This window comes from Balaenoptera ricei, chromosome 14 (assembly GCF_028023285.1).
Source record: "Balaenoptera ricei isolate mBalRic1 chromosome 14, mBalRic1.hap2, whole genome shotgun sequence".
NCBI lineage: Eukaryota > Metazoa > Chordata > Mammalia > Artiodactyla > Balaenopteridae > Balaenoptera > Balaenoptera ricei.
In genome coordinates this window covers 9,012,338-9,038,976 of record NC_082652.1, presented here as the reverse complement: position 1 = coordinate 9,038,976, position 26,639 = coordinate 9,012,338, and the positions used below count along the sequence as shown (strand labels likewise).

Sequence of the window (26,639 nt, the reverse complement as noted above, 5' to 3'; positions counted from 1 at the left end):
AGTCACAGACATACATTGACAGGAATGAAACAAATCTTTGTTTACCAGACAACTTTAAACTTGCATCCTATTATTGGACCATACTGAAGTTTGAATAAACTAATCAGCTTTTTTTTAATTAATTAATTTATGTACTTATTTACTTTTATTTTTGGCTGCATTAGGGTCTTCGTTGCCGCATGCGGGCTTTCTCTAGTTGTGGTGAGCGGGGGCTACTCTTCATTGCGGTGGTGCACGGGCTTCTCATTGCAGTGGCTTCCCTTGTTGCAGGGCACTGGCTCTAAGCGTGCGGGCTTCAGTAGTTGTGGCACGCGGGCTCTGTAGTTGTGGCTCGCGGGCTCTAGAGCACAGGCTCAGTAGTTGTGGTGCATGGGTTTGGTTGCTCCGCGGCATGTGGGATCTTCCTGGACCAGGGCTCGAACCCATGTCCCCTGAACTGGCAGGCGGATTCTTAACCACTGTGCCACCAGGGAAGTCCCAACTAATTGGCTTCTTAAGAATAACTTTAAAGGGCTTCCCTGGTGGCTCAGTGGTTGAGAATCCGCCTGCCAATGCAGGGGACATGGGTTCGATCCCTGGTCCAGGAAGATCCCACATGCCACGGAGCAACCAAACCCATGCACCACAACTACTGAGCCTGTGCTCTAGAGCCCGCGAGCCACAACTACAGAGCCCGCGTGCCACAACTACTGAAGCCCGGGCGCCTAGAGCCCATGCTCAGCAACAAGAGAAGCCACCGCAATGAGAAGCCCGTGCACTGCAATGAAGAGTAGCCCCCGTTTGCCGCAACTAGAGAAAACCTGCGTGCAGCACAAAGGCCCAACGCAGACAAAAATAATATAAATTTTTAAAAAAATACTTAAAAAAAGAATAACTTTAAAAATTATTTTCAGACTGAAACATTTCAATCACAATAAAAGGTACAAAAAAGACCACTGTACACTGCACTGAGATCATTAAAATTTAACATTTTTCCACATTTACTCCACATTTCTTTTTAGTCAGTTTTATTGAGGGATAATTTATATACAGTATAAATTTTTGTGTACAGTTTTTTATATACAGGTTTTCTCATGCACCAATGTACAGTTTTTTTGGTATACAGTTTTATGATTTTAACTAACACATACAGTCATGTAACCACAACCATAATCAAGATATAGAACAATTTTACCACCCAGAAAAGTTCCTTCATGCTCCTTTATAGTCAGCCCCTCCTACTGTCCCAGCCCTGTAAGACATTGACCTACTTATTTTCTGTCCCTGTGGTTTTCCCTTTTCCAGAATGTCACATGGATGGAATCATACAGTATGTAGCCTTTTGAGCCTGGCTTCTTTCACTTAACCTAATGCCTTTGAGATTTATCCACACCGCATGTATCAACAGTCTGTTTCTTTTATTATTATTATTTATTTTTAAGAGCTCAGCTTTTTATTGACCGTGTTACTAAAGATGTTTAGTCAAAAAGACCAAAGCCCATGTCATCATCGGACTCTTCAGATTCTTCTTTCTTTGCTTCTACTTTCTTCTCCTCAGCTGCGGCAACAGTGGTGGAGGGGGCAGGACCTCCTGCTGGGACAGCACCAGCTGCTGGGGCAGGTCCACCAGCCCCCACGTTGCAGATGAGGCTCCCAATGTTGACATTGGCCAAAGACTTTGCAAACAAGCCTGGCCAGAAAGGTTCAACCTTTACACCAATGCTTTAATGAGGGCATTGATCTTATCCTGGGTGACCATCACCTCATTGTCGTGCAGGATGAGGGCCGAGTAGATGCAGGTGAGCCCTGAGACAGAGGCCATGGTACGGGCCAGTGCTAGGCGGGGGCTCGTCACCGGATGAAGTGAGGGCCTCACCCCAACGCGACCTTAGCTTCCTCGGAAGGACCGAGCACCTTAGCGGCAGCTGAGGAAAGGGGTGTTTCTTTTATTACTTTTATTATTATTATTATTGTAAAAAACCCCCACATACCATTAAACACCATCTTAATCATTTTTAAGTGTACAGTTCAGCAGTGTTAAGTGTTTTCACATTGTTGTGCAACAGATCTCTAGAACATACATCCAGAGGAGTGTGGGGTGATGTTTTATTGTAGTTTTGATTTGCATTTTTCTAATAATTAGTAATATCAAGCATCTTTTCCTGTGCCTATTGGAGATTTGTATATCTTCGTTGGAGAAATGTCTAGTCAGGTTTTTTGCCCAATTTTTAATTGGGTTTTTGTTATTGTTTTTGAGATGTAGAAGTTCCTTATATATTCTAGATATTAACCCCTCATCAGATATGTGATTTGCAATTATTTTTCTCCCATTCCATAGGTTGCCTTTTCACTCTGTTGATTGTTTCTTTTGACACACAGAAGTTTTTAAGTTTGATGTAGTCCCACTGTTGCCTGTGCTTTTGGTGTTATATCCAAGAAATCATTGCCAAATCCAATGTCCTGAAACTTTTCTCCTATGTTTTCTGCTAGGAATTTAATAGTTTCAATCTATTTTGAGTTAATATTTGTATTTGGCATAAGGTAAGGGTCTAATTTCATTCTTTTGCATGTGGATATCCAGTTTTCCCAACACCATTTGTTGAAGAGACTGTCCTTTCCCCCTTATATAGTCCTAGCACCACTGTTAGAAAACAACTTGGCCATATATGCAAGAGTTTCTTTCAATCCACTCCTTTCTATTGCTGACAAGTATTCCATAATGGATATACCACAATTTCTTCATTCATTCACAAGTTGAAGGAATTTAAGTTTTTCCAGTTTTTGGCAATTACAAATAAAGCCACTATAAACATTCACATACAGATTTTGTGTGATTTTCATTTCTCTTGGGTGCACACCTAGGAATGAGATTTCTGGGTTGTATAGTGAGTGGATGTTGAATTTTATAAGAAACTTCCCAACCTTTTCCCAAAGTGACGTACCTTCTGCACGCCCACCAACAATATATGAGACTTCAGTTGCTCCTTATGCTCCTGAAAACTTGGTATGGTCAGTTTTGTTTTCTATCTCATTTTTAGCTATTCTAATAATTGTGTGGTGGTATCTCACTGCAGTTTTATTAGTTGGCTTTTAATAAATCCAATCATCTTGTAATGGTACATTTACATGGCATTTTAACCTTGGGGTTAAAATGAATTTGTTAAAAGAATTTGTTAAATATTAAATGAAGAACTTAATTCTTCATTTTTCTGTAAACAAAGAGCCTCAAAAAATGGAAGTGAGCTGACCTCTTGGTACCACTGAGGGGCACTGCTCTCTCCTCCCCCACTTCAATTTCTGTTTCCGTGTTGTAAACATGTTTTCATCATTTTGTTCTCAGGATCTGCAGGTAGCTCCGTTTTCATCCACCCCTTACTGGCAGCCTGTGAGTGAGTTCTTCTTGAGGCCTGAACCTGCTTCATTTTGCCTGGCCATGGGGTCAGGCATTTCTGCTACAGCTTGTTTAAAGCTTTTACCTTTTGTTAACCCAAATTTGTTGGAAAGAACGTGGAGACCAAAGAAAAGCAAATACAAGACTGCGTAAGCCTATGTCAAAAGCACCAACCTCACACTGTTAAAGCGTGTTCTCCATGCCCCAAATCAGAATCCATGGTCTGACAAGCATGCATGGAGTTAGGAAGACAATTTAAAAATTAGAATGTCCTGGAAACATCAGAATTATTATAGTCATAGTTATGAAAAATCTGGATGGAATTAACCCTAAATCCAAACCCCCAGAATCCCCATCTCTACATTATTGTCCATTTATTAGGGGGAAAAAAAAAGATGGCCTGATAAGAAAAGATGAAGTTTAACTAGGTCTGTTTGGACAAAGACTTAAATTGGTACCTCTTTTTAATAGGGATCATTTGTGCATTCCTTAAGACAAATAATGAAAGTCCGTCCAATCTAAATCTAGCTGTAGTTTCTCCCTCAGAGGGCTTACTATAGTGGGATAATAAAAGTAACCCATGCTTACTATAGTGGGCTAATAAAAGATCAGTCATATTTTAACTTCTGTCGCCTTCTAACATGAATCAGCCTAAAAGTTTCCTCTTAAAGTGTTCTCTGCAAGACATAAGAAGCTGGTAGATGTAACAGTTTCTGGGGAGGAGGAAGGAAGGAGAATCGATCTTCAATCTATTTTGCATGTGTTACTTTTCACTTAATAACTAATTTTCTGTTTTGGCCATGCCTCCTTGCTTGCAGGATCTTAGGTCCCCGACCAGGGATTGAACCCAGGGCCACAGAAGTGAAAGCGCCGAGTCCTAACCACGGGACCGCCAGGGAACTCCCAATAACTAATTTTTAAATTAAATAACCACAACAATAAAACAAATTAAAAAACATATGTTCCCTCTCTTAATCACATCATCCCTATGTTCCATTAGGGGGAGCATTTGGAAAATAGGGCACAAATCCTTTCCTCCTGCCAGCCTTGCCCAACATCTACTGCCAAACTAGACATGAAAGCAAATTTTAAATCTTGTGAACATTTTTCAAGTCTAAAAAAAAATTAGACTCAAACAAATTGTGTAGTCTTCTATGGGTGTACTGTAAGAAGTGTTTACTTTGAGGACTTCGTGAAAATACATCTCACCGTTCTTGAAATTTTTTAAAGGGATGGCACAGGGGGAGACCCAGGTAACTTCTGTTGGTCATCTGGTCACCATGACTTGGAAGCTGGCCTTGAGTTTTGACATTTCAGAAACAAACTCTTACCAGGTCAGCCCAGGATTCCTGGGTCTTGGTAAGCACATCTTCTATAGATCGAGAGAAGTCCATTATTGATCCTACTTATCCTTCAAATTTCACCTCCTCCAGGAGGCCCTCACAAATTTTGGAGCAAGACCAGGCTGAGTTACTCTTGTTCCATCCCTTATTAGCTGGGTGACCTTGAGCAAGTTATTTAACCTCTCTGACAAAGTCCATCATACTGATGTTTCCAATTAAAATTAAGACTAGAGGGGTTTTACTTAACCATATTGACCATACATATGTATTTCCTTTCTTCCACACCATAAAGCTTGGTTCTCAAAAACTCCAACATAATTTATTATTTGCTTTGTCCTAAAATACACTTAGCATAATGCTAAGTCTCAGAATAGCAATACCAATACTACCACCAAACACATGATTATTAAAAAAAAAAGGTCCAATTTTTTTTTAGCTGCACGCTTTCATTTAACCTGTCTTTAGCATGTTGCCTCACCTCCATACTTTTCTCTGACTGCGATCTCTGAACCTAGAGCTGTCATGTTTCAAGTTCTCCAAAGAATAATCTTTGCAGGGATTGGGGTAAGGGGTCACAGGAGGGAATCTGGGGTTAACAGCTCCTAGTATATATGTACAATTAATGATCTGTTTTCAGGGGAATTCCCTGGCTGTCCAGTGGTTAGGACGCTGTGCTTTCACTGCCAAGGGCCCAGGCTTACTCCTCACTGGCATCCCCTTCCTACGGTTTCTCCACTCAGCTAAATCATACATCTACTTTCTATCTTCTGAAAAGGATTCGACATCTCTCATGAGCAGTCATCTTCTCTCCTGTTCTCTGTGGGTTTAGACCTTTTGGATCCCTTTTCTATCATTTTAGTAGTGTTCAGGAGAGGGCAGAGATATCTGCATGGGTTCCATTTGCCATGTTTCTATGTTTCCTATAAACATTTTCCATATCAGGCATAGTGATGTAGTATAGTGAAATGATTAAACGCACACATTCTGAAGCCACGATGTTTGGGTTCAAACTCCTAGTTTTGCCCCCTTCTAGCTAGTGTAACTCGGTCATGCTTTCTCTGCTCAAATTCCTCATTTATAAAATGGAGATGACTAGTGGTACCTACCGCAAAATTGTGTGCGCATGGGATGGTGCTGGGCACTTATTAAGCACTCCAAAGGCTTTAAATGTTATTAAAGAAAGGGAGCAGGTTTCCTTGATTGGAAAGGGCAAAATGATGTTGATTAATTCTGTCTTAAGCTAAAGGAGAAAAAACTGATTCTCTGGTAATCTTGCGTTGCAGTTGACTGTGTTTTCCTCAGGGCCTAGCAGTTCTGAATCTTGCAGTTTCACTTTTCTTCCTGAAGGTGGCAGACTTTGTCACCAAAACTTTGTTCCTCACACAGGGCTGACCATGAGGGGAAAACATACCCTCTGTCTTTAATCTTTCATTGGATCTATCATTCAATCAACAAATATTTTACTGAGCACCTACTATGTGCCAGGAACCAGGGAAGCAGGCAGTGGTCAAGCACACACTATTGCTGCCTTCTCAAAACTTGCAGTTTGCAACAGCTGTAGAACTTAATTCAAAGAAGCTCAGAGAACATCCCAAGAAACCCTTCCATCTGAATGTACTATTACTATGAGGCACAAGCCCTAACTGGAGTCCTAATTCCAAGACAGAATGCCCTGTTGAGCAAAATGACGTTGTAAAGGACATTACTTAACACCAATTATTTTTCAGGCCTCCTTGCCCTTAAAAGGAGGTGCATTGAGACAGTCACATGCACAAAGCGGGTGTTGGGGTGTTGAAGTGGGTGGACGGGAGGATTTATGAATTATAGGCCAGAGATGACAACTCTCCAAATGTCCCTCAACTTTTAAGCCAAACGTCTCCTTTTTAAGAAAAATTAGCCAAAATTTGCAAATAAGACCAAGAGAGGGCAGTGTAGCTCTTGCCATGTCATCTAGGACGTTGATTAACAAGCCCACCCAAGGATTAATTCTCTAGCAGGGGTTGGCAAACTTTTTCTGTAAGGATCCAAGATAGTATATATTTTAGGCTTTTGGGCTATCTCCTCTCTGTCAACTACTCAACTCTGTCATCATAGTACTCTGTTGTTTAGAGCAAAAGCAGCCTTACACAGTATGTAAACAAATGGATGTGTCTGTGGTCCAATAAAACTTTATTATAAATGCAAGCAGCAGAGCCAGATTTGGCCCACTGGCCATATATGTAGGCCAAGGAATGTATCTTTGTTTGCTTAGCTATTTACTATTTATTAAAGGCTCAGATTTTTGTCTGGTTTGAGTTCCAAAGTATTCCTTTCCAGTATAAAAAAGAATCCCAAAGCTTATCATTCTTTATTACCCTGCAGAGATTAACCAGTTTAGTATCTAAGACCCCCTCCTCAAATATCTACTTCCTCAAAATGCTCTCTGAACCAGCTTCACCATCTTACTGTTTCCTCTTTTAACAAGGTGAAGAAATTTTTGACATGTGATTATTCTCTATTTGAATGAGTCATGTTTAGATGTTGTTGTTTGTTATACTTTTGTTGTTCCCTGGTAATTAGCAGTAAAACCTATTAACTAAGAGCCCTGTGTTACCATGGAGGGTAGTAAAGAAAGAAGGAACTTAGGAACTGCATCTCATTCCGTTGTCAAACTCAGAGGACAGAGGAGGGAAACCCCCTGTGAAGGGGAACAGAGTTTTTGTGCCTTTGGCAAGGAATTAAAAGCCAATATAACTTCCCCCCAAATTCCCTTCCCCTCAGCCTGCATAAGCTTTACTTCTTTATACTTCCAAAAATGGACTGTGGGAGGAGTCATTCTATCTTATCCAGTCTCGGAGTTGATCTGTAGGTTTTCACTTCCACATTCAGTACTGAAGTCCTTGCCTCCTCAAATTGACTTTTTTTTTTTTTTTTTAGCCACAAGGTTTGTGGGATCTTAGTTCCCCGACCAGGGATCAAACCTGTGCCCACTGCAATGGAAGCACGCAGTCCTAACCACTGGACCACCAGGGAATTCCCTCAAATTGACTTTTTAAAGCAAGCCCCACACTGAGGTGTTATGGACTGAATGTTTGTGTCCCTCAAAATTCATATGTTGAAGCCCTAACCCCCAGTGTGACTGAAATTAGTAATAAGGCTTTGGGGAAGTAACTGAAATTAAATGAAGTCATAAGGATGGGGCTCTAATCCAATAGGACTGTGGCCTTATAAGAAGAGGAAGCCACGTGAAGACACTATGAGAAGGTGGCCAACTGCAAGCCAGGAAGAGAGCTCTCATCAGAACCCAAGTATGCTGGCACCCTGTTCTCAGACTTCCAGCTTCCAGAACTGTGAGAAAAAAATTTCTGTTCTTTAAGCTATCAAGTCTGTGGTATTTTGTTATGGCAGCCTGGGCTGACTGAGACATCGCCAAACTTATTCCAGCCCAGGACATTTGCATTTGCTCTTCCCTCTGCCTGGAATGCCCTTCCTCCAGAACTTTATTTTTTTATTTATTTTATTTATTTGGCCACACCAGGTCTTAGTTGCGGCACACGGCATCTTTGTTGCCGCGTGCAGGATCTTCCTTGCAGCATGCAGGATTCTTTAGTTGCGGCATGCAGGCTCTTAGTTGCGGCATGTGGGATGTAGTTCCCCCACCAGGGATCAAACCCGGGCCCCCTGCATTGTAAGTTCAGAGTCTTCACCGCTGGACCGCCAGGGAAGTCCCCCTCCAGAACTCTGTATGGCTGGCTGTTTTGCTCAAATTTTCACTTAGATCTCAGTTCAAATGACACCTATTCAGAGACGCTTTCTCTGCCCACCGTAATTTAGCCTCCCCACTCCAGTCATTTCCCTGATTACTAATGAAATTGGGTCTCTCTTCATATGTCTATTGGGTTTTCTCTTCTGAAATGCCTCGTTAAAAGATAAACTGAGGCAAATCAAAAATTTTAATAAAACTAACACAATATTGTAAATTAACTATACTCCAATTTTTAAAAAGAAAAAAATTTTAAGAGTTTATTTGAGCAAAAATCAATTTGAATCGGGCAATGCCAAACCGGAAGTGGTTGGGAGTGCTTCTCTGACAGGAGCTAGGGGCAAGACTTTTACTGAGAAGATGCAGAAACAAAGCAAGGAAATTACTTGATTGGCTGTAGCTTAAGCGGTTGCCTTATTTGGGAAAGACTAGTTGGCTGTTTGTGATTGGTTGTCTTTAGGTTTTGATTTCTTAACCTTGAGGCATTTACTTTTTGGCTGGCTTATGCAGGCTGCTAAGGCATTAGAACCACCTCAATCTAATGGCCTCCTTGTTTAATTAATTTAACATACTGTTGGGCATTTTTTATATTTTTCTACTTTTCTATTGAGTTATTTCTTTTTCTTTACTAATGTGAAGGAATTCTTGATGTACTCTGGATACTAATCCTTTCTTGGTTTTATGCATCACAAATACCTTCTCTCAGGCTGTGGCTTATTGTTTTTATTTAAGTATTTTTTTAATGGTGACTTTTGTTATGCAGAAGCTCTAACCTTTTAAAAAATGTTAACTATGGTAAAACATGCATGACATAAAATTTAAGACAGCATTTTTTTTAACATCTTTATTGGAGTATAATTGCTTTACAATGGTTAGTTTCTGCTTTATGACAAAGTGAATCAGCTATACATATACATATATCCCATATCTCCTCCCTCTTGCGTCTCCCTCCCACCCTCCTTATCCCACCCCTCTAGATGGTCACAAAGCACCGAGCTGACCTCCCTGTGCTATGAGGCTGCTTCGCACTAGCTATCTATTTTACATTTGGTAGTGTATATATGTCCATGCCATTCTCTCACTTCGTCACAGCTTACCCTTCCCCCACTCCCCATGTCCTCAAGTCCATTCTCTACGTCTGCATCTTTATTCCTGTCCAGCTCCTAGGTTCTTCAAAACCATTTTTTTTTTTTTTTAGATTCCATATTATGTGTTAGCATACGGTATTTGTTATTCTCTTTCTGACTTACTTCAACTCTGTATGACAGACTCTAGGTCCATCCACCTCACTACAAATAACTCAATTTCGTTTCTTTTTATGGCTGAGTAATATTCCATTGTATATATGTGCCACATCTTCTTTATCCATTCATCTGTCGATGGACACTTAGGTTGCTTCCATGTCCTGGCTATTGTACATAGAGCTGCAATGAACATTGGGGTACATGACTCTTTTTGAATTATGGTTTTCTCAGGGTATATGCCCAGTAGTGGGATCGCTGGGTCACATGGCAGTTCTATTTTTAGTTTTTTAAAGAACTTCCATACTGTTCTCCATAGTGGCTGTATCAATTTACATTCCCACCAACAGTGCAAGAGGGTTCCCTTTTCTCCACACCCTCTCTAGCATTTATTGTTTGTAGATATTTTGATGATGGCCATTCTGACCAGTGTGAGGTGATACCTCATTGTAGTTTTGATTTGCATTTCTCTAATGATTAGTGATGTTGAGCATCCTTTCATGTGTTTGTTGGCAATCTGTATATCTTCTTTGGAGAAATAAGACAGCATTTTAAAATGTATGGTTCAGTGGCACTAGGTACATTCACATTGTTCTGCAATCATCACAACCATCCATCTCCAGAACTGTTTTCATCTTGCAAAACTGAAACTCTGTACACATTAAACAATAACTCCCTATTCTCTCTGCCCTCCAGCTCCTGGCAATCACCATTCTACTTTCTGTCTCTATGAATTTGATTCCTCTATCTACCTCATAAAAGCAGAATCATATAGTGTTTGTCTTTTTTGTGTCTGGCTTATTTCACTGACCATAATGCCCTCAAAATTCATCCATGTTGTAACATGTATCAGGATTTCCTTCCTTCTTAAGAAAGAATAATATTCCATCGTACGTATATATCACATTTTGTTTATCAGTTCACCCATCAATGGACACTTGGGTTGCTTCCACCTTTTGACTATTGTGAATTATGCTGTTAGGAGCATGGGTATACAAATATCTGCTTGAGGGACTTCCCTGGTGGCGCAGTGGTTAAGAATCTGCCTGCCAACGCAGGGGACACAGGTTCAAGCCCTGACCCGGGAAGATCCCACATGCCGCGGAGCAACTAAGCCCGTGCGCCACAACTACTGAGCCTGCGCTCTAGAGCCCACGAGCCACAACTATTGAAGCCCGCGCACCTAGAGCCTGTGCTCCGCAACAAGAGAAGCCACCGCAATGAGAAGCCCGCCCACCGCAACGAAGAGTAGCCCCCCGCTCACTGCAACTAGAGAAAGCCAGGGTGCAGCAACGAAGACCCAACGCAGCCAAAAAAAAAAAAAAAAAAAAAATCTGCTTGAGTCCCAGCTTTCAATTCTTTCAGGTATATACCCAAAAGTGGAATTGCTGTATCATATGGTAATTCTGTTTCATTTCTGAGGAACAGAGTCTGCACCATTTTACATTCCCACCAACAGTACACAAGAGCTCCACCAACAGTGCACAAGAGCTCCATTTTTCCTACAACCTTGATAACATTTCGTTATTATCTGGGTTTTGTGTTTTTTAAATAGTAACCGTCTTAATGTGTGTGAGGGGGTATCTCTTTGTGATTTTGATTTGCATTTCCCTGACAATTAGTGATGTTAAGCATCTTTTCCTATGCTTATTGGCCATTTGTTTACCTTCTTTGGAGAAATGTCTATTCAAGTCCTTTCTTTTTGTTTTTGGCTGCTTGGGTCTTCGTTGCTGCATGCGGGCTTTCTCCACTTGCAGCGAGCGCGGGCTACTCTTCATTGTGGTGGTGCACGGGCTTCTCATTGCGGTGGCTTCTCTTGTTGCAGGGCATGGGCTCTAGGCACGCGGGCTTCAGTAGTTGTGGCTCACGGGCTCTAGAACGCAGGATCAGTAGTTGTGGCTCACAGGCTTAGTTGCCCCGTGGCATGTGGGATCTTCCCGGACCAGGGCTTGAACCCATGTCCCCTGCATTGGCAGGCAGGTTCTTAACCACTGCACCACCAGGGAAGCCCCTGCTTTTGCTTTTGACCTCTGGAATTTACTCTTGTATATGTTGTGAGTTAGGGATCCAATTTAATTTCTTTTTCCCCCAGAGGGATTACCAATGTCCTCCCACCATTTTAAAAATAATTTCTTCCCACAAATCTGTAATTTTACCTCCATTTCCTCTCAAGTTTCCACATAGGCATGAGTCTATTCGCCCTCTTAATATCTACCTAGCTGAGCCTTCAAAAACTCATTTCCAGGGAATTCCCTGGCAGTCCAGTGGTTAGGACGCCACGCTTCCACTTCTGGGGCCGGGTTTGATCCCTGGTTGGGGAACTAAGATCCCGCAAGCCTCGGGGAGTGGCCAAAGGGAAAGAAAAAAATTTTTTTAAGTATAATTTTAAAAAAACCAAACTCATTTCCCTTTCATATCTGTCTGGTCTGTCTACTAAGATCACAGTTTTAGCTTTAAAAAATCTCTGCCCTTCTGAGGAGAGTAATCATTGTGAAGATGGGAGCAAGCTGGAAGCAAAGACTTTTGAGACCACAGAGGAAAAGCATCCCACAGGGCACAGAAAACCTGGGTGAAGTCAATTATACCAGCATTGAAAGAAAATTCCAAGCAAAAACGAGCAGTTTAAGGAGTGCAAACATCCCCCCATTCTCCTCCTGGAACCAAGGATTCATGCCCCACAGGGGGCAACAGATGGGAGAAGACAGAAATCTGCTGTTACCTCTGCCAGTCTCACTTCCAGATCTATGTGTCTGTTTCTCTTTAGCATGATTAAAAATACTGTAAATTTAAAAAAAAAAATCCCTGCCTTCCTCCAGTTTAGTCAGTCGGTCTTCTTTTATTTGCCTTTCACTCTTCCACTGGTTCTGTTCTGGTAGCATGACAGAAGCTTTTTTTTAAAAATTGCTATATTTGAGGTATATGTGACATATAACATTATACTAGTTTAAAAATAATTTGATATTTGTATATACTGCAAAATGATCGCTACAGTAAGTCTAGTTAACATCCATCACCATACATGGTTACAAAAAAAAAATGTTTTTTCTTGTGATGAAGACTTTTTAGATCCCCTCTCAGCAACTTTCAAATATGCATGACAGAATCATATTTTTAAAAACAACCTAGTTCTTCCTTGATTGCCTGAGCAAACCTGTTTCCCAGAGACAAAGTCTTTTAGGCATAAGCTTCATTAACTGCCTTCTTAGCTTTTGGATTTTCATTAGCTTTCTCTACCTCAACCCCAGAAGCATATCTCCTATATAAGGGTCCTGTTCTATTCATTTGTTTTCACTAACAAAATATGCCCCCATTCTGCAGGTAAACTCAGGGTCTTGGCTCCCCAGATCCAAAGTCATGATCAAGGCTTATGCAATTAACAAATCAGAGCAATCCTCGATACCAGTAGTGGGGTGAACCTTACCAGCATGTGACAAGCCAAATGGAGTCAAGAGATCAGCCCCTTCACAGGTTCTGCTCATGACCCTGAATGAAGCTCAGAACGACCTACAGAAGAACAGATTTGCAGCATCCACCTACTCCCTGTGTTCATGCTGTAAAAAGGCTACAATCTCACAGACAAGATCTCTGTTGACTCGAGAATTTAGTTGTCTTTGCTGTTTAAAATCCAGCCTGAAGCTTTGCTGAAATACGTAATACAGGAAGCAAAAATCTTCTACCCATCAGAGCCTAAATGTTTGTAAGCTAAAGCTTTGCCCTCTCGGGCTTCCCTGGTGGCGCAGTGGTTGAGGGTCTGCCTGCCAGTGCAGGGGACACGGGTTCGGGCCCTGGTCAGGGAGGATCCCTTGTGCCGCGGAGCGGCTGGGCCCCGTGAGCCACAATTACTGAGCCTGCGCGTCTGGAGCCTGTGCTCCGCAACAAGAGAGGCCGCGATAGTGAGAGGCCTGCGCACTGCAATGAAGAGTGGCCCCCGCTTGCCGCAACTGGAGGGGGCCCTCGCACAGAAACGAAGACCCAACACAAGCCATGGATAAATAAACAAATAAATAAAAATTTGAAAAAAAAAAAAAGCCTTGTCCTCTTTAAGGTAAGCCTTCCCTGGGACAGAAAGGCTTTTTTCCCAATAACGTAATCCCTGTCCCAGCTGCCTGCTGAGGTCAAAGCTGTACTCTCACGGGTTAGGTCAAGGCCTGCCCCAGAGGCCCTCGTACTCAGGCCCCTGCCAGTTAAAATCTTACCGAACAACTGTAGCTGTCACAAACTGCTCAGGTCAAGAATCCACTTGACCCACAATTACCTTTCAGCCTCGAGCCCTGACTACACCAGAAACCTGATCCCATGTGTTATTTTAGCCCCCAAATGTCAGCCTTCGTGCCCATCTCTGAGGTTTTCTGAAGAGAAAATTAACATGTTTGGGGTTCATGGAGTGATAATTAATTACCCCCTTCTTGACCCTTCCAAATTCTAAACCCACTGAGATGTAGATGCATGAATCAGGCAGCTGGGGCTCCAAGTATCAGCTTTATTGATGAGCCTGATTGGAGAACATGGCTTTGTGTGCACACAATCCCCATCTGGATTACACTGAGTTACCTGGTCAGACTGCAGGCCTCCTCCAGAGGGACAGGCTCCCCATGGCAGAGGAGGAAACGAGTATCCAAAGGACAGACCATGGCAAGAAAGAATAAAGAGAAAGGACTGGGCAACATGCTCATTGAAACCCAGTCCCCCTAAAACTGAGTTCCCCTGCCACATTTATGATTAACCTCTCTATCCAACACTTTATTCCCTTTCTTGTCCCACTCCTGTTCCGCTCAGGATTGAGCAGTATCAAAGAAAAGGTGGGACTGAAACTGAGCAGGACCCTGCAGGGCCTTCCCAAGTACAAGCCCCTCCGTGTACCCCACTTCCTGTTTGGCCTTCCCCGAGTTTCAAAGAGCAGACTGGAGCAGTTAATGACTAGAACAGAAGAGTCACAGGATTCCTAGTTCCTCCCAAAGGGATATAGGCAACAGTCTGACACATATCTTTGAACTGTTCTGCAGAAATTAAGACCCTACCCCCCAGGTGGAGGATGGTGACAACATGCTGACCACAAACACGAAGACCCCAGACTGGTTGGAACCAGAAGGCTGATGAAGATTCCCGAAACATCACCCTGTTACCTCACAACCAACCAATCAGAAAAACGTTCACGAGCTGATCATACACCCTGCAACCCTCACTCCCAATGTTGCCTTTAAAAACCCTTGCCTCGGGGCTTCCCTGGTGGTGCAGTGGTTAAGAATCCACCTGCCAATGCAGGGGACATGGGTTCGAGCCCTGGTCCAGGAAGATCCCACATGCTGCAGAGCAACTAAGCCTGTGCGCCACAACTACTGAGCCTGTGCTCTAGAGCCTGCAAGCCACAACTACTGAGCCTGCGTGCTATTACTTAAGCCCACATGCCTACAGCCCATGCTCCCCAACAAGAGAAGCCACTGCAATGAGAAGCCTGTGCACCACAATGAAGAGTAGCCCCCACTCGCCACAAACAGAGAAAGCCTGCATGCAGCAACGAAGACCCAATGCAGCCAAAAAAAAAAAAAAAATCTTTGATTCATCAAAGGACACAATGTTAAGAGGTGAAAAAAATAAGCCACAAATAGGGAGAAAAAACAAAAAACAGAAAACCCTTGCCTGAAAGCCATTGGGGAGTTTGGGTCTTTTGAGCACTAGCTGCCTGTTCTCCTTGCTTGGTGCCCTGCAAATAAATGCTGTACTTTTCTTTACCACAACCTGGCTTCAGTAGATTGGCTTTGCTGAGCATCAGGCAAGTGGACCCGTGTTCAGTTCAGTAACATCGGCATCTTTTTCTGAATCCACCAATCAGACCCTATCCTCATCTCATGGAGGTAGTAAAGAAAGAGATCAGAAGTTTTGCTTCAGCAGTTTTTCTACTGAGAAGTGGCAGTTCCCTCTCCTCTATGTAAACTGGCGGAGGATACGTTTCCTTCTAAAAGTTGCCTTTGGTTTGGTGACTTATTCTTTTTTTTTTTTTTAATTAATTTATTTATTTTTGGTTGCATTGGGTCTTTGTTGCTGTGCATGGGCTTTCTCTAGTTGCGGCAAGTGGGGGCTGCTCTTCGTTGTGGTGCGCAGGCTTCTCATTGTGGTGGCTTCTCGTTGCAGAGCATGGGCTCTAGGCATGTGGGCTTCAGTAGTTATAGCACGTGGGCTCAGTAGCTGTGGCTCATGGGCTCTAGAGCACAGGCTCAGTAGTTGTGGCGCACAGGCTTAGTTGCTCCATGGCATGTGGGATCTTCCTGGACCAGGGCTCGAACCCGTGTCCCCTGCACTGGCAGGCGGGTTCTTAACCACTGTGCCACCAGGGAAGCCCCTGGTGACTTATTCTTGATTCAATAATTGTAGTCATGCTATGAGGATCATATGATGTGTTTGTCAGGATTCACTTCCTTGCAAGCCAAACTCAAAGTGGCTTAAGCAAATCAGGGAATTAATATGAGTAGAGGGACTGATCTTTCTTCAGGCAAAGCTGGATTCAGGGGTTTAATCGTTATCACGAAGCCTCTGTTTCTTACCATCTCTAGGCTCTGCTTCTCTCTGAATTCCCTTCATTCTCAGGCTAGCTATACCCAAGCAGTGGCAAAAATGGCCATCAGCAGCTCCAAGCTTTCATTCTACCAGCTTAGAAACCCTGTGAGAATTTCTCCTTAATGCTTTCAGCAAAATCCCATAATGGAGTTTCACTCAACTAGCTTGGGTCATGCGCCTTCCTACTGGACCAATCGTGACCAAGAGAATGCAGTGCACCGATTGGTCAGACCTGGGTCATGTGTCTCCCTGCCATCTAGTTCCACCCAAACCACATGAACCAACATGGATTATTCCTCCAAGGAATCAAAATACTATTTTCAGAGAATGAGGGGAATGGATACTAGGTGGGAGAAACATGACCATCACACACAATGCAAAGCAAGGTAAATTCAATGGAAAGAACAGCTTGTGGCTAATGCTTTCAAAGGGGCTTTGCAGGGCAGGTACCAAGAGTCCCCTGGATACCTCTCCAGTTGGCCCAGCTCCACCCATTAAATTCCTATGGGAGGAACATGTTATTTGCCCCCCTTTCCTCAGCTGTAAAACAAGTTGCTTGTTCTATGTGACCTCTAAGCTTCTCTTAATCAACAGCATTCACTTCTTACTTATTTATTCAGTACCTATTGTATGCTAGGCAGTGTTCTGGACCCTTGAGATAAAGTAGTGAATAAAATACACAAAATCCCCTGCTCCTATGGAACGTACATTTTAGTCAGGGAGGAAACAAACAATAAACAAAATAAGTCCTGTGTGAAATGCAGACGGGACTGTTGGATGTTTTCATGTTTAAATAGGTGGTCAGTGCAGACCATGCAGGTAATGCACATAGGAAGTGCTCAATCCATGGTATCTATTGCTCTCACTTTCATTACTATTCTTGTTTTATTATTTTATTATAATATTATTTATTATTTTATTATTATTACTGGCATATTAAAAGCATTTGGTGACTCCTTGGTGTCTCCAGCATTAAGTACCTTCAGCTTAACATATAAGGCCCTCTGCAGTAGGTCCTATTTTTTTTAATTGAGGTATTCACATATCATAACATTCACTCTTTTAAAGTGTACAGTTCATTGTTTTTTAGTATATATATAAGATTATGCAACCGTTACTACTATCTAATTCCAGAACATTTTCATTACCCAAAAGAGGAACCCCAAACCCATTAGCAATCATTTCCCATTCTCCCTCCTCCCAGCCTCTGGCAATTACTAATCTGCTTTCTGTCTCTATGGGTTTGCCTATTCTGGACATTTCACATAAATAGCATCATACAATGTGTGGTCTTTGGGGACTGGTTTCTTTAACTTAGTATAATGTTGTCGGGACTTCCCTGGTGGTCCAGTGGCTAAGACTCCATGCTCCTAATGCAGGGGGCCGGGGTTCAATCCCTGGTCAGGGAACTAGATCCCGTATGCCACAACTAAGAGTTCACACGCTGCAACTAAAAGATCCCGTGTGCCGCAACTAAGACCCGACACAGCCAAATAAATAAGTAAACAAATATTAAAAAAAAAAAAGTATAATGTTTTCAAGGTTCCTCTATGTTGAGGCATGTATCAGCACTTCATTCCTTTCTATGGCTAAATAGTTCCTAAACTATTTTCCTAGCTCCATTTCTCATTATTCCTCATTCAAACCCTAAGGTTGAGCTGCACTGGACTACTTGTTGTTCTCCAATCATTCTGCATTCGCTGAGTTTCCATTTCTTTCACTTGGAATGGTTATACCCCCTCCTCAGACCTCTGTCCATGTAGGCCTCTCACAAATGTCACCCTCTGTGAAGTGCCCTGAGTGTTCTCCCACCCTAATGGGTCCTCTTTCTCCTCCTCACACTCCTTTATTTCAACCAGTGGTGTTTATTTTCTCTCTAAATTTACTTAATTTTAACCCTCTGTGTCAATACTGTGACTGCCATGAAGGCACCAACGTTTTTTATCCTTAGCCCAGAGTCTCAGACTTAACAAGTGCTCCCCAAATATTTGTTCACTTGCAAGGCATCGGTATAACCCAGTGGTTCTAAATTGGGGGTGATTTTGCCCGACCTCCGCCCAGGGGCATTTGGCAATATCTGGAGACTCTGGAGACATTTTTGGTTGTCCCAACTAGGGGGTGAGGTGTGCTATTGGCATCTAGTAGGTACAAGTCAGGGATGCTGCTAAACCCCCTTCAATGTGTAGGACAGCTCCCTACAATAAAGAATTATCTGACCCCAAATGTCAATAGTACCAAGGATGAGAAACTAATTACTTCTCATTTTGAATAGGTTAGCAGAAAGAAATCAGACAAGATCAGTGTACCAGTGTGGCAGAAAATCTCATTAGGGAATTCATGCCTTTTTTTTTTCTTTTTTTAGGTGCTGGGGGTGAGTCCAGTGCAAAGCTCTTTTCTAATGCCATAGAGGTGCCCTGGGAACACAGATGGTATTTTCACCACTTGCTCGCTTCTGAGAGTGACAAGTGACCTCCCAGGAATCCTTGAAGTGCTAGGAATGTAACTCTGTTAAGGAAGAAAACTCTTAGGGCTTTTTAAGTCTAGCAAAATGTCACAAGTGAATTGTGCTCCTGGGGGAGGGCAGGGGAAAATGGGTTTTTTTTTCCTTTTCAGAGTACCCTCTCCTGGCTTCCCCACAATAGTGAAACTTTTTAGAACTGGCTCTGGAATAAATGATTCAAAGGAACCTGAGGCCCTGTCTCCTCTCCTTTCCGAAAAGGTGCAAAGGATCTTTGAGAAAGGATTCTGTTCGCATTGTGCTCCGAAGAGCAACTCATTTGCAGAAAACTCATTTGCAGGAAACTCAAGGCACTCGTATCATTTAACTGTGAAAACAGTCACCCCAACAGAGCAGAGGTTACCAGTGTCAGAGTCACATCTTATGTTGCTGCTCATCTCATCCAACCGGTTCTTGTGAGTGACATGGAAATCAGGTAATATATGCCCTGAAAATGAAAGGTAGGAGCAGTCTAATTGAGGCAAGGAACAGGGGTTGACGTGCTATTTTAAAAAGTTTGTCCTTGGGGTAGAATTACCTGACATCCTGGCTGGGATTTGGTAGTGGTGTGTGCTTAAAAGAACAACCTTTAGCACAGCTGGCACAGACGTAAATGCCAAGCACAGGCTCGGCAAAGCTCCACCCCCTCATTCTGGGCGCTCTCCAATTCTTGTGGGCCATAAAAAATAGCAAGGTGTAACTGCATTCCTAGGATCGCTATATCTTTTAACCAGTAAATGAACTTTTTTTTGTCTACACCTTTGACAAAATGCCACTCATTATGTGAAGTGGTTTGTTCAGTCCAATTTTGATGAAAACCCTTAAGGACAGAAACATATAGAGTACTTAGCACACTGTAAATCACAAAAGTGTTTAACGATGACAGTAACTGGGATAACGGAATGTGCTCTGAGTGGATGGTTTACAGGTCTTTAGATGTATTTAAAAAGGTATAAAAGAGATTCATTTATAGAATGAGATGGGAATCCCCAGAGGAACTACAGTTCTGTCAAAAGTGAATTAGAAAGGACCAGTGCTTCTCGGTGATATACATTTATGTTTCAATAAAACCAAAAAGTATTCCAAATTAGATCACTTGCCTCAAATCTCAGTTTTCTTTTATTCCTGAATCCATTCAGTCATTCCTTTATTCAACAAATACTATTTTTATATTATTTATGCTTCCTATTCAATTATCCCTTCTTTTATTCAACATTTACAAACTGCCCGTTAGTTGTAATAATACAATGGCAAATGATCCTTGCCTTTGGGGTGCTTAGGATCTAGTGAAATATTCATTCATTCTTTCATTTATTTACTAAAGTGTTTACTGTGTGCCCATATGTTCTGGGGATACAGTAAGAAAGAGGCAAGGACCCTCAGGTAATGGAATTACATTGTAGTGGGTGGAAGGAAGAGCAAAAGCAAAGGCCCTGAGGCAGCTTTGAGCATGGCTAGAGCCCAGTTAGTGAAGGAGGCACAGGACCAAATGCGGTGGAGAGGTATGCAGGGGCTAGATTATGTACAGTCCCACCAGCATGGTATGTAATTTGAATGTACATTCATATACACATACAAACATATTACACACATTTGGTGAGCTAATCTTCACATTACATTACAAACTCCCCATTAAATTTAGTTATTTTTCAACCTAAATATTTTCAGAAGAAGGTTGGTTAGTCAAAATCTGGAGAAGGCTACTGTGATGTCTTTGTTAAGGGTGGGCTGAGAGCTTAAAAAAAAAAAAGTAGGGGAGCTGCCTTTCTTGCTAAGAGTTGTCCTTCTGATGAGAAGAGGTGGCAGCTGTGGGAGGAGAGAGGCAGGGCCCTCATCTTTGCAAGTCTTTGGCACTGCATGACCTCTCTGAGCACCCAAATCAGAGGTGGGGAAAAGACCTGCTTAGCTAGGTGAACCTTCAAGAAAATTAAGATTTGAGGCAAAGAAATCTGGGGCCTAGAATTTTTTATTCCCCACTTGGCAGAACCGTCTGAAAGTCTGAAACACTTCTGTATGACATGGCTGCAGTGGCCGTGCCTGAATCTCCGTCACTAACCCTCCACCCTCACCCCACCGTCTAATAGGAACATATAGTATTTTCTCGAATTTTCCTAAACATTATGCAAAACGGCTCTTCTTTCCAAACAGATTGCCTCCCCTAAACCCTTCCAATATATAAGTTCTGGAGGTGTCACTAGATTAGTGTACTTCAGTTTCTTAATATATATACTACAGAATAATGATATATGACCCGATACTTTCTTCCAGGTTTTTCTTTAAAGGAATAGTGGCGTTATTTAAAACAATAGCTTTTAAAAGATATGGTTAAAGCAGGGGAGAAAACAGCCCACCTGTAATTCTCGGTATTTTAACTTAGGTCCCGCGTCTGGGGAATCCTCCTGAGTCCTTGAAGCTAGGCAGTGAAGTAAAAAAGCGACTACAACTCCCAAGAGAAATTGTGTCCACATCCTCTGCGCACGCTCGACCTCTGTGGCTGCGTAGGGCACCGAGCCGAGGAGGCGGGGCTTGGGCCTAAGCAGCGGGCCGTGGGCGGGGCTAGAGGCGTGGCCACAAAGGGGGCGGTGCTGCCGGCGAGGCCCGGAACACGCTAGCGGAGTGGAAGATGGCGGCGGCAGCGGTGGCTGCAGCCGGGACCCCAGTCGGGCTGAGGCGGAGGAGCCGCCGGTTCTGACCTCGCTCTGGCTTCAGTGCGCGCGGCGGAGCGTGTGCGAGGCCCCGCGCGTCGGACAGGGGCGGCGGCGACTGCGCGCCGCCTTGAGGAGCGTCCCGGCGGCGGCGCGGCTGCGGCTGAGGAGAGAGCCGGCTCCGGGCCTCCGCGTCCTTCTGCTCCCCAGGCCCCCCGCCTCCTCGGGGGGGCGGCGGCGGCGATGTTCTCGGTCCTCTCGTACGGGAGACTGGTGGCCCGCGCCGTGCTCGGCGGCCTCTCGCAGACCGACCCCAGGGCCGGCGGCGGCGGCGGCGGCGGCGACTACGGGCTCGTGACGGCCGGCTGCGGCTTCGGCAAGGACTTCCGTAAGGGCCTCCTTAAGAAGGGCGCGTGCTACGGGGACGATGCGTGCTTCGTAGCCCGGCACCGCTCGGCAGACGTGCTCGGTGAGTGCCCGGCCAGGTCCCCCCTTCCCAGCCCGGGATCCGCCTCCTGGGGACTCCCCTGCTCGGGGCTTTCCTCGCTCCTCTGGGCGGTAAGAGGAGCCCGAGAGCCAGTAGTAGCTCATTTGTACGGAGCGCTTACTATGTGCCAGGCGCCTTGCCAAGCGATCCAAGGTGCGTTTTCCGCTTGAACAACCCCCATTTTAGAGATGAGGGAATTGAGGCGCAGAGCGGGCGAGCCACACGCTCAAGGTCACACAGCCTGAGAATGTGACCAGTTTGAGTCCGGAACCGCACTGTTAGTCACTTGGTAGTGCCAGCCCCGGACGATCTCGTCCCCTCCCCCGGCGACACCTGCAGGCTCCGAACCTCGCTCTGGCTCCCTCCCTCTCTCCTCTCTCCTCCCTCTGCGTGGCCCGGGGATCCCTGCTTCTTCACGCTCCTGACGCCACAGCCCGGCCGCGGGCAGCGGGATCCCGAGCCGACTAGCTGTCGTGAGCCCCACACAGCCCAGCCGCATTCTTTCGTCGTCTCGATCGAGACCAGATCTACATCCTTTTGGAAGTCTCGCAGCGGAGGCCGCTGGCCTGGTGAAAAATCACTCGCAGTGCATTCTTCCAAACTGATCTTGCCCACTTGAGGTCACTTGGGGTGGAAGAGAGTCTCCTTGACCTAAAATAGAATGGTCAAACCCTCTTCTAGACTGCGGCCAAGAAAGCCTTGAGAATTGGTTAAAGCCTTTAAAGGCCACAGGTGCTTCCAACGGCCCATTCCAGTTACACCTTAGGGGTTGGGAGTCTAGAGTTAGAGCTTGCAGAAATGGCTAAATATAATTCACAAGCGATCAGAAACTTTACCATATTGTATGTCTTTGGAGGCAGTGCATATGCCATAGTATCCTATGCCGTTAAATCTCTTTTAATAAATAAAGCACTTCCTTTGTAACTGAAGGACATGTTGTCATTGAACTTAGGTTCAAATGTCGCTTTGGTTTCACTTCTCAGGTGAGATTATTTTGATTACTTTAAATTTCATATTCTGGGGCTTCCCTGGTGGCACAGTGGTTGAGAGTCTGTCTGCCAATGCAGGGGACACGGGTTCGAGCCCTGGTCTGGGAAGATCCCACATGCCGCGGAGCAGCTGGGCCCGTGAGCCACAACTACTGAGCCTGCGCGTCTGGAGCCTGTGCTCCGCAACAAGAGAGGCCACGATAGTGAGAGGCCCGCGCACAGCGATGAAGAGTGGCCCCCGCTCGCCACAACTAGGGAGGGCCCTCGCGCAGAAACGAAGACCCAACACAGCCAAAAATAAATAATAAAAATTAAATTTCATATTCTGAGGCAAAGTTAGGCATTGTAACAAATGGTCCTGTAACTTTATGACCATAATTATTTTTTTAATTTGGTCTTAGAATAACTGCCTATTATCTTTGCTTCTACTCATGTACTGTTTGTGAACATAGAACTAGAAAAGTGGTTATCAGTTTAATTCATGAAAGTCTCCATTACCTGGGTTGAAAAAAATCAGTTAGTGTTTAGGCAACACTTAAGACTCCTCAGAAGGGAACTTGCAATTTTTTTAAAAAAATTTTTATTGGAGTATAGTTGATTGACAGTGTTGCGTTAGTGTCTGCTCTGCAGCAAAGTGAATCAGTTATATATATACCCATTCTTTTTTAGATTCTTTTCCCATATAGGTCATTACAGAGTATTGAGTAAAGTTCCCTGTGGGAACTTGCAAATTGAAGTCCTACAAATCCACTCTAAAGTCAGCTTGACCCTGACTCGGTATCTTTTTTAAAGGTCTGTCAGTGGCTGTCTTTTTCCATTACAGTTGAGGCACTTCACAATTAGAAGCTTGTGACCTGTGCTGCTTTTTCAAGTTGCACTTATAGTGCAGCAGGATAGGGGATATTGAGCCACTAAGGTTCCCCCTTACAAATCTGCTGTGTGCTGGCTTATGTGAAAGATTTGTGATTTGATTTATGATTTGGGGGATATTTTGATGTGTCAAATTCCTAGGCTGAAGCTTGATTTAAAATTTTTTGAAGACTACCTGCTTAATGGAGTGGGGTATTCATAAGGAAAATTTTGGTCAAACCCATTCTGAAAAAAGTATGAACATACCATCCTGGCAGAAACCTGGCCTGGTTTGGTGCTCAGCTTTGCCACTCTGTGATCTGTGGTTTTGGATAAGAGTCTCTCAGCTCATTTTCCTCATCTAGACTAGAGGATGAAGGGAGTGGACTACCTGACCCTCAAGAACTTCCAACCATCATATCATATTTTCTTTTTGTTTTGAAAAGACAGCACCCTTTGTTATTTTGCATCTCATATAATGGTCATTACTTCCTGTCTTCTTTACATGGGCACCATCAGTAGATTTGTTCTGTTTTAAATCTGTCGCTAACCACCAGTGGTTCTTAACTTTCCTTGGTTCACAGCCTCTTGGTTTACTGCCCAAGGGCTCGCTTGCCCCATAAATGTGCAGAGAGACAAAAGTTTGCATAGGCCCTTGGGGACTTCATTGACCCCGTGAAGTCCATCCATGTGCCACCTAGAGGTCCATGAATGGGTACCAGATTAAAAACCACAGCTCTGTACCCCTCTGGAAAGGAATGTTGCTAGGCATAACCAAACAGATGATTGCTTATGTGGTCTGTGGCCATATTTGACAAAGAGCCGTTTTAAGAGAGAGAGTTGCATGCAAATCAGGGAACACAGGTTCTCTAGCTAGGACTGTCCTGTTTTGGAGAAGTTCTTCCAGAAAGCCTTCTTGGGAGCCACCTGATACAACTTCTGAGTTGGCCTCATTTGATCTTTGGTTTCCACAATCCAGTCCGTATGATGGTGACTTCTATTTTATTGACACCATCCCATCACAGGCAGGTCTGATTATCTCTTGCTGTGAAAGAGGTGATGAGTCTCAGTGAGTTTTTAATACTGCTTTTTACTCTGGAAGTTGGAGTTGTAAACTGAATTTCATTAAAGGGCTATGTTGAGGGAGTTCCCTGGTGGCCTAGTGGTTAAGATTTGGTGCTGTCACTGCCGTGACCTGGGTTCGATCCCTGGTCGGGGAACTGCGATCCCACAGGCTGCTCGGAGGGGCCCAAAAAAAAAAAAAAAAAAAAAAAAGGCTATGTTGAATAATAATGTTAGGTTGAACCTCAGTGCTTTGAACCTTCTAGTTCTGTAGATAATTCATTTTCTTTGGGTTGACACTGTGTTTATTGCTAAGTTATCTGTGCAACTCACCGTGGTCATCTAGGACTCTTTGTTTGGAATGAAAACTGTTTATTTCTTTTGTATTAGAAAGAGAAAGCTGTTTTATTTCTTTAATTTAGAATTGATCTGTTGTATTAGTCATGCAGTGACTAAAAGTACTTGGTGCTTTACAACATTTTTGTAGAGTCCCACTGGATTTCTTTTAGGAAAAACCAACTATGGTGGGTGTGGTGAGACATAAGAACTACTCCTATCCCCTGGAAAATTGGCAAAGGTGCTTTCTCTTTATTAGGTCCAACAGGAGTAAACCAGTACCAGCAGGAGCTATGTGCACTTTTCTTTTTCCTTCTTCCCTGTGACTAATATTGAGTTCTCTTATTACTCTATATGGCATGGTTGCTTAAGTACGTAAAAATATGAGAACTGCCTAGCGTGTAACTGCTGGGCCTCCCACAGCCCTAAGCCACTTAACAATAGAATCAAAGACTATTGAGAGTTGTAAGACTTAGAAACCTTGCAATCCAATTCTTTCATTTTACTGAAGACAAAACAGAGGGTCAAATGACTCTGCTAAGGTTACTCCACTAGTTAAGGGCAGAATTAGGACTAGCACCAAGATTTCCCATTCCAGTCCTCTTTCCGTTACACCACTGGTTAAGTTTACTTGACAAGATAGGTGAATTCAAAACCCATCTGTCTTCTGGTACTGTTAAAGCGTTCTGGTAATGCTTTTCTTGCTTAAGGGTATGGGGATGTGTGTGTGTGTACAACTTCTTTATTCACTCTATGACTCATTAAAGTGCAAAAAAACTCCTCTGCATACTAAACCACAGTTTATTGGAAAAAAGACAGCATGGTGTATGCCATGTAAGTTCTGACTTATGAATACTGACTTGTAAAGTCATTCTTTTAAAACTGCACAATGTTTATTTAAGCTTGATTAACTTGAAACCTTAAAAATAAATGAAAAATTCTAGCCTTTAGATATAATTTTGATTGTGGCCAGGAATTTGAAGTGTTTTTGTGAGTAATACAGTCTTAAAAGTAGTTGTCTTGGGAATTCCCTGGCGGTCTAGTGTTTAAGACTCCGCGCTGCCACTGCTGGGGGCACAGGTTCAATCCCTGGTCGGGGAACTAAGATCCTGCAATCCACGAGGCACGGCCAAAAGAAAAAGTAGTTGTCTTAAGGTATGAGGATTACACAAACAATATAAAGATCAAAATTTTATTTAGGAAGTGAATTGATTAGGTAGAATTTGATGTTTTCCAATAGTCATGGTAATCTTAATGTATTTGGTAGAACCTCTATATCTGAAAGTGAGTTGTCCTTTTAATAAAGTGCTAGTCACCTTGGGAGAGTGTGTGTACGTGCTAATTTCAACCTTTCAAGAAGCCCTCTTTCGAATTTTCCTCATCTAGATTTCAAGCTGTGTCAGGAAACTAGTCTCATTATTATATAGTCATAATTTTCTGAAAGTCAAAATTCAGTCTGATCCACCTGTTGACAGCAGACATAACCCTGACTGAATTTTTTTCACCTGCCATAACATTTACCTTTT

At 43.3% G+C, this 26,639-nt stretch overlaps 2 protein-coding genes and 1 pseudogene across 4 annotated transcripts in view; 1 reads left to right on the top strand and 2 right to left on the bottom strand.

The window, feature by feature from the left end:
- Positions 1 to 21,182, bottom strand: part of TCTN1 (tectonic family member 1) — a 51,773-nt gene extending 30,591 nt beyond the window's left edge. The window contains exon 1 of one of the 3 annotated variants that reach the window (XM_059895276.1): positions 21,097 to 21,182. The gene's annotated coding sequence lies outside the window, so the exon portion shown is untranslated. Of the gene's footprint in view, positions 1 to 19,109; positions 19,191 to 21,096 lie in introns of those variants that run through there. The other 2 variants (XM_059895278.1, XM_059895277.1) reach the window with 2 other exon arrangements.
- LOC132348118 (large ribosomal subunit protein P1-like) lies at positions 1,033 to 19,192 on the bottom strand (annotated as a pseudogene).
- Positions 21,183 to 21,326: 144 nt separating the features above from the next.
- Positions 21,327 to 26,639, top strand: part of PPTC7 (protein phosphatase targeting COQ7) — a 38,955-nt gene continuing 33,642 nt past the window's right edge. Inside the window, exon 1 of the mRNA XM_059895281.1 lies at positions 21,327 to 21,859. Coding sequence (XP_059751264.1) covers positions 21,634 to 21,859 — 226 coding nt within the window. The 5' untranslated portion in view covers positions 21,327 to 21,633. The remainder of the gene's footprint in view (positions 21,860 to 26,639) is intronic.